Raw genomic sequence first — 13,735 nt, 5'->3', positions numbered from 1 at the left:
AATACTTGTAGACCAGATTGATGTCTTACATATTTGACATTGAAGGTGATTAAGTATCTAATATTGATACATAACAATTATTTTAAGTTTTTCAAGGAGTTGAAGATAAAAATAAATACATGTATGCACAATCTATAATTATTGTAAGAATGTGTGTATATGTTGTTTTTTTGTTTGTTTTTTGGAAGAACATTGCTAGTTTGTATATAACTTTAAAATAAAATGGAATATGGATGATTTAAAAAAAATCTGTGAAACCTATACCATTTTACATTATGATTAAACAGTTATATTTAGAACTTGGTTCAGACGGGGAAATTAATTACGATCAACCCACTACAAAGTTAATGCGGTCCAGAAATATGTCAATGCGGTCCTAAAAATAATGAATTTGGCATAAAAATAGGTTTTCAAAACAAAAATAAATGTAATTGATATTTTTCAACAAAAAGAATATTAACTTATTGATAATCATGAACCATAGTGAGAAGAAATTAATTGGCATTGTTGGTAAATTTAATTGCATAAATCAAGTCTTAAACCTCTGATCACCTTTCAAAATTCCATTTTATTTAGTTCCGCCCATTGTTTTCTCGTTTAGGGCACACGCTTTTTATTACTTGGGGACCATACGCCGCTTTTCATGGAATGGCACGGAAGTGTCACATTGAAGGTTCCATGATAACCGCCGTATGAACACATCTGCGGATGTTTCTAAATTCAAAATTTTACTATTTCATGTTTAAATGTTGAATTCTGCTTAAGCCGGTGCTAGGGGGCGTGGACGGTAACTTGCACTTTCCAATACCGTCCATGAACAGGCTCAATCAAACCGAGCCTGCAACATTTTCAATTTTGCCGTGTTGGGCTTTCTTTAGGGATTCTGTATTTATCTATTTTTTAAATACGCAGTTTTTTTACTAATAATAAATGATTATATAAAATCAAAATTAATGCGAGATCAGCTGTTAAAGGAACTCCACTGAGGTACAAAAGCAAAAACACGCAACATCGAATTTTTTACATAGATCACGTGAGTCGTTTTAAAATAGAAATATATTCAAGATATTATTTGAAAAATATACTCCTTTGTTGTGCTATTCGTAACCCACTTTGCAACGCTTTTCTATTTTTAGTAATTTTTATGATTAGAAGAATTACTCTTGGGAAACAGAGTGCGCAAATGATCTGAAGTATTATACTAAAGTTATTGGTCAAGACTTACATCAATTGGAATATAAATGTCTAAAAAATATTTCAACTCCCGTTATATAAAAAAAAACTTCAGTGGAGTTTAAACAATTTACCATAAATAGTTCGTGATTTGTGTTACATGTATTCAAAGTCTTTCAAATAGTATCTTTTATCTGGTTCATCTAATAGATACCAATCTGAAATTTTTTATGTCCCTTTTCTATGAATAACACTCAAAGTAATATTTTACCAGGATATGTTACAAACCGTTCATGTTTCAGTTTTAAAATCCACCAATTTTGTATTATAGAAAGTGCAAAGGAGTGTCAAATCTGCGACCACTAGCTGGATTATTCATAGATCTAATTCAAGAATTATAACAATCTGCAAAATCAAGATTATGCACTTAAAAGAACTATTTATATCAAGAGCTATTTTTGTAATGTGTTCGTTGGACCAAAATGCCGATTGCTAGTCATGAATTCATTGTAAATTTGTAAATAGAGTGTAAATATAAGTAAATAAAGTGCAAGTGTAAAATCAACATATCTTGCACAAACAATAACAACTATATTACAGCAGGGATCGATTGACAACAAATTAATACGACAAATTGACATGTCGCATTTCTTTACTGTATAAGACTCCGAAATGCACAAAAGCTGGTCAGAAATGTCCAAAAGCTGGTCTAGTGTGCATTTTAAACTAGGTTTAGTCAAAATAGGAAAATTATTGTTATAATCATACTGTGGCGAATCGTTATTCAACTGCGGCAAATCGTTATGTGGCGAATCGTTATTGTGGCGAATCGTTACCAATTCAGTGCTTTGAGCACTTTGATTTACGAATGACAGACTATTCTCTCCCTTACCAGTTCCTGTCCCTGACGGTTCTCTCCCAATCCGTTTCCTCCCCTGACGGTTCTCTCCCAAATTTGAAATATGCAGACAGTTCTCCCCCAATTTTTTTTATAAGTTATCATTTTAGTTTTGACTTAATCTAATAATATTTCTTAATGAAGATTATTAAAAGAATGTATTTTATATTAAGTGCATTTTATGTTTTATGTTTATTTGATTCTGAAAAGTTTTTTGAATTTAACACATTTTTCAGGTATTTTAATCCTATCAACACCTTCATTGTGAGAGATTAAGATTATTGAACAGTGATTGATATACACCTGTAATTATGTAAAGGTCTAGTGTTATACATTCATTTGTTTAAATAATGTAGTAACAAGTATGTTATAGAAAATAAATAAGTAACAATTGGTATGCAATCACATTTCACATTTACTTTTATACAAAATTGATTAAAGAACATGTAGTCATTAACATGAGACAATATAAAATACCAAATAACTAATAAAAATACTTATTCATCAACACCTTTTAGATTACACCTTGATTCTTGAGTAATGAATTAATAAAGACCTCAATTTTCTCTGACAGCAAACTTAACGCATATATGTATTGAACGCCAGTTTCTTCATTTTACAAAAGTGAGAAATTTAGCAATTAAAATTCATAAATCACTTTTCCTTATATTTTTTTTCTTATTTTTTAAAAGACAAACAAAGAAAAACACACCCAATAATTAAAATTAAATGATTATCCTTATCAAGTAAATTATTCAATAATTAATTTCAATGTCTAAACAAAATTTAATTTAAAAGTATACATTACATCTAATAAAAAAATCAGAATACTATACTATTATGCAAAAAAAAAATTTTTTTTATCTAATTTATATCAATAAATCATAAATATACCCATAATACTTCAATAAAATATTAATATCAATTAATAATAATTTAAGAATAATAAACTTATTCATTTATTAAACATCTAAATAGTTCAATAATAATGTATTGATAATAAAAAAGGGGGGAACTGTCAGCTTATTTGCAAATATGCAGACGGTTCTCCCCCAAAATAGGAAGAGAACCGCCAGGAAGGAAACGTTAGGGAAGGAACTGGTAAGGGAGAGAATAGTCTGACTACCTTGATTTACACTTTGCGAGTTTTCCTCATCTTTGGGATAATCAGAAGCTTTGTTTTTATATGGATAAAGCGTCTGGTAATCGTGATGAACGAAAACAACTTTCATTTAATCTGGGATAATTTAGTTAATTTTTTATCGTAAATTTCATAAAAATGAGATAATTTCATAATAATTCACATAAAGTTCTAAACCATTTATTCTCAAACACTAATTTTTACTCATTTGTAAAGTCACTTACAGCAGGAGGTAGGTCAGATTTTTCCCCCAAATCTGTTTAAACACTGTTAAATTATTAAGTTTCATTGGTATCACAAGGTATCAGTATTTTCAAACCTTTAAACATGTTAAAAGTTAAAGCAAGAGCTAGCTGTATATTTAATTTGTATACTTTTGGCGTTATTGGTTGTATTTAGTCAAAAGAATCATAGGTTGCATTTAATTTTGTGGGCTGTGAGTCTGTTACCAGACTCGGGGGGGGGGGGTAAAATACCACTGTAGCCATTTAACAGCTACTTCCCCACCTGAAAGAAATTCCTCTCTAGTTGAAAATTCCCCTCAATTTGAAAAAAAAAATCCTTTTTTTGTTCAAATCGCATTATCATGAAGCTAAATATAGATTGAGAAGAGATAGATAGAAACTGTGATGTGACACAGTTAAATTCAGTATCGGCGAATTGTGGTCTCGCAAGTTATCATATGTTGTTCCAAGATCTAATACTTGTTCTGCTTTACCTATATAATGTGACTTCCAAAATCAGAGATTTTGCAGTCTCTGACTTCCAAATTTTGAAACTTAATGTAAGCCGTGCCAGAAAGTGTAATTAAAAGTGCCTGGTATAAACTGTGACTCCAAAAATATTGAGCTTATTTTTTTGTATTGTAATAAACTTTTGTTTTTTTCTCTCGAACTCATTACAAACTTGTATTTTTATTTGACGATATTTATGACTGAATAAATATGTCACAATAAATTATTTGATAGATTGATCACAAGATGTAAATGCTGACTTGCACTGTATGGATCATTCTGAACTTTAACTATCTTTATGAAACAGTATTTCGTTATGTTGCATAATACTAGATGTTCAGTAAAAAAGTTTAAAAAAGCAGATCCTGGCGGTACAAAATGTATAGTATCATCTTTTAAAAAGTTACGTAGCGCTATTCTTGAGCCTGCTTCCATGTCATCACCACAAACACCTACAGAGATCGAGAATCCCATCCACGATAATGAAAAACCCCACCCACTCTGATCCAATTTCAGGAAGATGGCTCTGTAACTATAAAAAGGATTACTACTGGCCTGATTACTATGACTCTTTGGACTGTTGTCCAACTTTTAATTGTTTATTTTTAAGTTAATACAAGGGTTTTTTCCAAAAAAAATGTTACTTTTTGCTCTACTGAGAGGCCAGGCCTTTTTCTCCAAAATAGAAAAAAAAACTTGGGCAGTACACCTCATATTGCAGTGTAGTACATATGAAATAAATATTGCACTGCCGTTCCCATTTAGTTGTACCGGTCATTTTCCTTGTCCGGAGCATAACTTGAAGACTAATGGTTGGAATTCAAAACAACTTCATACAATGGTTAAGCACATTGAGAGGAAGTGCAGTGCACAAGATCCATAACTCCTTCTTGACTAATTACAGAGTTATTGCCCTTTGTTACTTTTCCTTGTCCGGAGCATAACTTGAAAAGTACTGTTTGGAATTCAAAACAACTTCATACAATGGTCAAGCACAATAAGGGGAAGTGCAGTGCACAAGAACCATAACTCTATCGAAAGTAATTACAGAGTTATTGCCCTTTGTTTCTTTTCCATTGCTTTCTTTTGTCTGGACCAAAACTTGAAGACTAATGGTTGGAATTCAAAATAACTTCATATAATGATCAAGCACATTAAGAGGAAGTGCAGTGCACAAGAACCATAACTCCATCTTGACTAATTACAGAGTTATTGCCCTTTGTTACTTTTCATTGTCTGGTGCATATCTTGAAAATTACTGGTTGGAATTCAGTACAACTTCATATAATTGTCAAGCACATTAAGAGAAAGTGCAGTCACAAGAACCATAACTCCATTTTGACAAATTACAGAGTTATTGCCCTTTGATACTTTTCCTTGTCCGGAGCATAACTTGAAAAGTACTGGTTGGAATTCAAAACAACTTCATACAATAGTCAAGCACATTAAGAGGAAGTGCAGTCTTCATGAACCATAACTCTGTCCAGAGTAATTATTGAGTTATTGCCCTTTGTTACTTTTCCATCGCTTTTTTCTTGTCCAGAGCATAATTTGAAAACTACTAGTGGAATTCAATTCAATTTCATACAATGGTCAATATATTGAGAGGAAGCATAATACACAGAAACCATAACTCTTTCTTGACTCATTTAAGAGTTTTTGCCCTTTTTTACTTTTTATTGTCGGACAATCTGGACAGTCCAGTGCATAACTTGAAAAATAATGGTTGGAATTCAATGAAACTTCATGAAGTGCCGTGCACAAGAACCATAACTCTATTTGGACTAATTACAGTAATTGCCCTTTGTTACTTTTTTGTCCAATGCATAACTTGAAAACTAGTAGTTGGAATTCAATACAACTTCATACAATGGTCAAGCACAATGAGAGGAAGTGCAGTGTACAACAACCATAACTCCATCTTCAGTATTTGTAGAGTTATTGCCCTTTGCTCCTTTTCCTTGTCCAGTGCATAACTTAAAAACTAATGTTTAGAATTCAATGCATCTTCATACAATGGTCAAGCGCAATGAGAGGAAGTGCAGTGCTCAAGAAGCGTAACTCGTTCTGGACTTTTTACAGAGTTATTTAATAAAACTTCATCAATGATCAACCACTTTGAAAGGAAATGCAACATACAGGAACCACAACTATCTTTAATTGCCCACAACCATAACTCTATTTCAATTCTTTTACAAGGTATTCTGTTACTAGTAACACCCGCATTTCCAAAGCAGTCTTGCGGGGGTATTAATCACATTTAGTGGTAGTTCTTGGTTTTTTTTACTTTCAAAGTGTGAGAATGTACATGTATACTAAACAAATAAGATCCCGATCCATGATCTCTGGACTGACGAATGTTCATACTTGATTTTTTTATTTTGATTTGTGATTATCCGAGTACCCTGATACTCGCCCCAGCCCTAGTACTTGGTGCATCCAGTTAATTAATACACAAGTTATTCATGAATAATGACATTTACAACATGATAGATAATCTTGAAAATCTTGCGTGATATGCAGGACCAGTGGTGTTACATGAAGAACAAGTACGCTTTTGAAGTCACTTCACATGCAGGATTATCTGCATTGGTTCTAAAAAGAATTTTGATCTCTGATGAAAGAGAGATACAAGCATAATTCCTAAAATCCAGGGTTAGAATTTAGCAAGATTTTCTACTTGCAGATTTTTGCAAGTGATCAAATGTTTAACTGGCAATATGAGGTAGTCAACTGGCATTTTCATGATCATGTATCTTATTATTATAATACACAATGACAATGTATTTTAAACATCTGGTATGACAAATGATAATAAGCTTGAATGTCTATTGAATATCAGAAACATCTTTATCACTGGTAAACAAAGATGTCTTCTTAGGACCTTCATTAATTTTAGCATATGTTGTACTTGATTACACCAACAGCCTGAAAACTCAGAGGTACTGATCTACTTAAAATAAATAAATGTTTCAGCTTAAAATTAAACACTTTAAAGAGGAGTGCTACACATTTACATTGGACCCTGATAAAACATCTTGGATGCTCTAACCATAATAGTGTTTGGCTGTTATAAATAGTCCATCAAAATATAGTCACAGAAAAAATAAATAGAGCAACCAAAAATTGGTTTTTAAGGTAAACGTCATCAGTAACTGCATCTGGCTCATTAAACATCATCAGTTTCTGCAGCGGGCAGTTGCTAAGCATCATCATCAGCTCAGAAGATAGCAATTATGTAAATGTCCGAAATAAACAGTAACTTGCAAATAAATGCCAGCTAGAGTAATTTTTACTGGCATTATTAGATTTTAACTGGCATTTTGCCAGTATGCCAGCTTAAATTCAAACCCTGAAATTATAAAGAAATGACTGATTAGGTAGATGAATTACCATTTTCAAAAAGGACTAAGGCCGTCAGAGTGCAATAATAAGAGTTAAAAGATAAAAACACATTGTTATTTGTTGTTGTTGTTTTTTTTATTTCATCATCTCTGTTTCTTTCTAGTTTTTAATTTTCTATTCTATTTTCAATGTAAAACACAATGTAAAATGTGCTGTAAGTCTATCCTTTTATAGGCATGAATTGATTATTATGTATGCATGATTATATTTATTGTTGATTTAACATTTTGACTACTTTGTGTTCACTGTTTGCAGGATGGAGGATTACAAATATTTGTTTAAGATAGTGCTGGTTGGTGAGGCAGGTGTTGGTAAAACATGTCTTGTGAGACGCTTCACTCAGGTAATGATTTAACTGTATTGTACTGTACAATAGTCCAAACATTAATACTTATACATGTATAACATTATCAGAAGGCATGTTTAAACATATTTAAGGTTAGGAGTAAAAACTGGATCTTGTTTGTTTTGTTGTTGTTGTTTTTTGTTTAGAAATTTAGAAATACCTGTTTGAAACTGCTTGGTCCATAGCTTAGATAATTGGCATATAACAGTGCATGTACCATATTTAAGCACAATAATGAATAAGAATTGTACCTTGACTTATTCAATGAAAATAAATTTCACTTTTCTTTTTTAAGATTCTGGACATCATCTCATAGACTAGCAATAGAAATTGGAAGATACACTAATATGATATAAATGAACAGGAGTGAATTTGTTGTTCAATGAACTTATTTGAAACAGAATATCACTCTTTACTTGCCTGTGCAAAGTATAAGGATTATGAAAATATTATTTGAAACCATATTTCTGCCATTTGCCAGTATTAGCAGAATTCAACTTCCTTCTAAGAAGCAACTCAAAAAGTTATTTATTATGCCTTTTTGTTAAGAGAAAACAAGAATCATAAGATGTACTTGAGCTGTTTACCTGTATTTAACAAAAGTTCATGTAAGGATATTATTTGTGTATTTATTTCTGAAACATATCATGTACTCCAGAAAATACTCTGTTAAAATATATAAATATATTTCAGGGATTATTTCCCCCTGGCCAAGCAGCAACGATAGGTGTAGATTTCATGATTAAAACTGTCGAGATTGAAGGTGATAAAGTAAAGGTAGGTTTATTCTTCTAATGAATATTTCACAAATGTTAAATGTTATGCAGTAGGTAGTAGACAATTGTAGCCACAGCCAGTCGCTTGGTTTCTAAAGGCCATGTAGGACATGGCCATGGCTTGCACATTTTTCCAAGAAAGTAAAAAAATAAGTCATTTTTTGTCTAACCTGCTATACCTAATAATCCCCTGAACATAGTAATTATATTAAAAATACACCAAAAAATTTCTTGGGGTGTAACTGTTCATGCCTTCTGAAGTGCCTCCCCAGAATTTGGCCTACATATAAATTTAAACCAAGCTATGCCTCTGACAATTTGTACTTTTTATTTTTTGAGTCAATGAACAGGAACATGTGATTTTAATTGATAAATACTGTCAAGATGTAAAAAAATACCTGATACCAATATATAGAAAAGCACATACATGTGCACATATGTCTTATAACTTTTTTGTGATGCCAAGGTTAGTAACTAGTCTGGCAATCAATAATTCATTTGTTGGAGAACATATTTGCTTAATAGACAAAGTTTTATCGTCACAAAGCTTAAAGTTTAAACATAAAACAAGTAAAGTAGAACCTCTACTTAAAACCACCCCACTTTAAAGACCATTTTTACAAGAATGGAATTTTCTGTTCTTTATGTCACTGGTTACATGATCCAGAATTAAGGGCACCCTGCTTATCCACTTTTAAGACCACCAGATTCAGTCCCAATTCTTTGTTTTATACTTTACTTGATCTCACTATTGAGATCACTGATGTTTAAGTCAATGCCTACCTTGATCTTAGATTTGTTGTTATTATCTGCCTGAATGCTCTTAGGCATGACACTTGAATTTACAAACTGTTATGAAATACAGTTAATTTATTGTACATATGTATATTGAATTACTGATCATAATGTCAATATCAGGTTTATTTATACATAGAAATTGATTCCATTTAATAGTAGTTCTACACAAAAACATGTTCTTTAAGTCTTTCCTTTCTTAAATGCTTTGTTTTTTTCTGCAAAAACTGTCATCCAGAGAATCTGATTTTTAAAGTTAGTATTAATTTTACAGGAGTATATGTATGAATTTACAAGGCATAAATGTTTTTTTTGTAAACAGATATCTAGTTCTAATATCTTGTGTCATTTACAGTGATTTTTTTCACTGTATTTTACAGCCGAATAAAGGCTGTTTCCCCTAGCCCAAAATAGGTATATTTTCCCCTAAAAATGCTAATATTTTCCCCTAAAATTTTCGTGCTCTTCATTATCAGAACAATGACTTATCTGACTTATATCAGCTAGAAGACAGAAAGCTGTCCCTATAGATAGCCTCTGCTATGTATCATGCATGTTAAATTGAATTGATATTAATTTTTTTTCTGTAAAATGTGTGGGTAAATTCCATTTTCAGTTGTTGGAATTTAATTTCAGGTTTTCCCCCTTTTCTGATTTATCGCGCTTTATTTTCCCCTTCAGAAAGCCACAGGTTGTTTTGAAAATTGGAAAAAAAATCACTGATTTATGTTACTTGATATGATTTCAGCTACAGATATGGGATACTGCGGGCCAGGAAAAGTTTCGCTCAATTACTCAAAGTTATTACAGAGCTGCTCATGGCCTCATTCTGGTGTATGATGTCTGCTCACAGAACACTTTTGATGCTCTTCCACAGTGGATCACTGATATTGAATCATTCGCTAATGAGAAAGTTCTTTCCTATCTAGTTGGTTGGTATTTTACTGTCAAGATAGCTTTCTGTGTAAATGTTTATGAATCATTTGAAATACCTTAGTAAAAGTCCATTATGGTACTGGTCTTGAAGAAATTATATTAGACTGTTTGTTTGAGCAAGTACATTTTAAAGTCAATGGACAGGTAGTTATAAGTTAATAAATTGTTATCAAAATATACAAGTTTTCATTAGAAAATAAATCTTATTATTTATATTCCTTTATTGTTGTAGTCTTATATGGATTAAAATACTTTTTAGCTCGACTATACGAAGTATATGGAGAGCTGTCCTACTCGCCCCGGCGTCGGCGTCCGCGTCCAGATTTTAGATTAAAGTTTTGGTGCAGTAAAATATTTTTCACTATAACTTTGTCATTTCTTAAGGTATCAACTTCAAACTTCAAATATATGTTCCTTATCATCAACCACATCTTATGTGACAAGGTTCATAACTCTAGCACCAATATTTTCAGATTTATCTCCCCTTGAACTTAGAATTTTCCTTAAAAAATACTATTTTTTACTGTTACTTCTTTATTTCTTAAGGGATCAACCTCATACTTCAAATGTATGTACCTTATCATCATCCCCATCTTATGTGACAAGGTTCATAACTCTAGCAACAATATTTTCAGATTTATCTCCCCTTGAACTTAGAATGTTCCTAAAAAAGTGCTATTTCTTACTGTTTCTTCTTTATTTCTTAAGGCATCAACCTCATACTTCAAATATATTTACGTTATCATCCTCCCCATCTTATGTGGCAAGGTTCATAACTCTAGCACCAATATTTTCAGATTTATCTCCCTTTGAACTTAGAATTTTCCATAAAAAATATTTTTTTTTTTACTGTTTCTTATTTATTTCTAAAGGGATCAACTTCATACTTCAAATATATTTACGTTATCATCATCCACATCTTATGTGACAAGGTTCATAACTCTAGCACCGATATTGCAAGAATTATCTCTCCATAAACTTAGATTTTTTTACTAGAAAAATGTTATTTTTTATTATAACTTTTTTATTTTTAAAGGTATCTACCTCAAACTTCAAATACTTATTCCTAATCATCAAATACATTTTATGTGACAATGTTCATAACTCTTGAAGCAATATTTACAGATTTATCTCTCTTTGAACTTAGGATTTTCTTTAAGAAATATAATAACTTCTTTACTTTTTAAGGTATCTACTTCAAACTTCAAATATATATTTCTTATCATTACACAAATGTTGTGTGACAAGGTCCATAACTCTAGCATGACTATTTCTAGAATTATTCCCCTTGATCTTGGAATTAATGTTAACAAATGTTATTTTTTTACTATAACTTAATACATAATTATACATAATTGATTTTTCTTTCATTGTTTTGTCCTCCTTACTGCGTCCAGTATTTTATTAGTCGAGCTTCGCTGTCTCCTGTGACAGCTCTTGTTTATATAGAGAGAGCTATCCTACTTACCCGGGCTTTGGCATCATTCTTTCGTTTATTTCTACCACCGTACTTATTTCCTATTCCATTTTATGTATTGCTATAAAAACATTAAATACTTGTTTTGCTCATTTGCAGTAGGACAATTCTCATGGATTTTGACAAATTTATGCCCTTTTTCTACTTAGAATTTCAGACTATAATAGTTTCACCTTATTGAAGATTTACATTTTGTATATTTAAAGGTAACAAGATAGATCGTGGAGATGCTAGGGAGATTCCCACTCATATAGGTCAGGAGTTTTCTGATAGATATGAAATGAAATTCATAGAAACCTCGGCTAAAGAGGCAGACAATGTTGATAAATTGTTTCTTGACATTGCCATGAAATTAACAGCAGAGGCTAGGGAGAAGGGACGACTGGCCCCTGATGACTCACCCATGAATATTTCCAGTAACACAAAGACGATCAGTTCATGTTCACAGTGTTTCAAGTTCTGATAACAACATTTTTGTGATACTTAAGTTTTACAAATGCTTCTTGTCAATTATGTGAGGTTTATTTTCAAGGCTATTTTTATTTTGACTTGAATTTTCACCAGATTGTTGGAATGAGAACCCTTATAGATAGGTTGACTTGATGAGTAGCTTTTTTTTTAGCTGCTAAAACTGTAATGTACACAGTTGTGTATTGGCAATGAACATTTTTATATGTTTATGCCATATAAAAAAAAATAATTTAACTTAATTTTTGCTACAGTATTGAAATTTCTTGTTATGAATGTTATAACAAACCCTGGGCAATCATCATGGTTGTAAATAATATACTTGTTGATAGCAAAAGTTTTAAGATTTTTTAACTTAAGTCACATGTTGCTGATTTTTGTAAAATTTTTAAAAATGGAAGAAAATTTTGTAATTGAGATCCATTCCATATAAGGATTGGGATGCAAGATTTAAATGTAGCTATATGCAATGTAGATATAGTACATTTTTGTGTCGCCTCTACGGAGTAGTGGCGACATATAAGGATCACTTCTCCGTCGTCCGTCTGTCCGTCTGTCCGTCACAAAACTTGTCCGGACTACTCCTAATAAACTACTGGTGCAATTTCATCCAAACTTTACAGGAATGATCAGTACCAAGTCTAGTTGTGCATATTGTCAGCATTTTCCGGTTCAATGATTTTTGTCAGAGTTATGGCCCTTTAATAATTTTTATTTTTAAAGTTTGTCCGGACTACTTCTCTTATACCACTGATGCAATTTCAATGAAACTTTACAGGATTGATCTGTAGCTCAAGTCCTTGCGCATATTGCACGGGTTTTCCGGTTGAATGATTTTTGGCCGAGTTATGGCCCTTTGATAAAAAGGTGTTTTTTTCTGTGTGTTGCCAGATACACAAAAGCTTGTCCGGACTACTCCTCATAAACTACTGGTGCAATTTCATCCAAACTTTACAGGAATGATCAGTACCAAGTCTAGTTGTGCACTGTCCATCTGTCTGTCCGTCTGTCACAAAACTTGTCCCAACATGAAATTGGCCAACATGAGGCGACACATGTTATATACAATATATTATCGTTTTCCAAATTTTTACAAAAAAACATTTTGCAATGTTTTTCTCCAGTTTGCATTTGATAACAGAAATTGACAGTTTATCATGTTTCAAATTTATAAAAGTATGAACATATTTACTTATTTTCACTTACTGATTTTAGCTCCTTAGCAGTATATGTAGTTTGGGTAACCTTTTTGCATTGTTATTTTGCTAATTATTGTTTTTTATACAATGACTAGCCTTTTACCTCCTGAATGTGTTAAATGGATTTGCCCTGCTTTTGAATTTGGAACAGTTCATAATGTTTTTAAGGGATTTCAATATCAAAATACATAAAATGAGCTAACAACAATATAAAGTGTAGCCAGGTTGTATGGATGTGCAAGCTGGCCTGGCTCTATACTGGTGACCAAGGTTTGATCATTTTCACATCCAGCAGGGCAAGGGCTAGAAACCGAGGCCACTATACAGGGGTTCAATTAACAATTAATAGATAGTTCATTTAATTCAAGTATATAGAGATAAAGGAAA

At 31.8% G+C, this 13,735-nt stretch overlaps 2 protein-coding genes across 2 annotated transcripts in view; both read left to right on the top strand.

Moving 5' to 3' along the window:
- The window catches only part of LOC132736910 (microsomal glutathione S-transferase 2-like), a 36,318-nt gene that overhangs the window by 9,251 nt on the left and 13,332 nt on the right, over positions 1-13,735 (top strand). The window lies entirely within an intron of this gene.
- Positions 3,252-13,152, top strand: LOC132736908 (ras-related protein Rab-30-like). The gene is made up of 5 exons (XM_060724121.1): positions 3,252-3,444; positions 7,607-7,694; positions 8,391-8,474; positions 10,017-10,200; positions 11,888-13,152. Exons 2-5 carry the CDS (start codon positions 7,608-7,610, stop codon positions 12,142-12,144), a joined length of 612 nt encoding a protein of 203 aa, XP_060580104.1. The 5' UTR covers positions 3,252-3,444; position 7,607; the 3' UTR covers positions 12,145-13,152.

Source organism: Ruditapes philippinarum, unplaced genomic scaffold, assembly GCF_026571515.1.
Source record: "Ruditapes philippinarum isolate M1 unplaced genomic scaffold, ASM2657151v2 ctg10287_1_1_1_1, whole genome shotgun sequence".
NCBI lineage: Eukaryota > Metazoa > Mollusca > Bivalvia > Venerida > Veneridae > Ruditapes > Ruditapes philippinarum.
The sequence above is the reverse complement of the archived record's forward strand: the minus strand, read 5'-3'. Positions and strand labels throughout refer to the sequence as shown.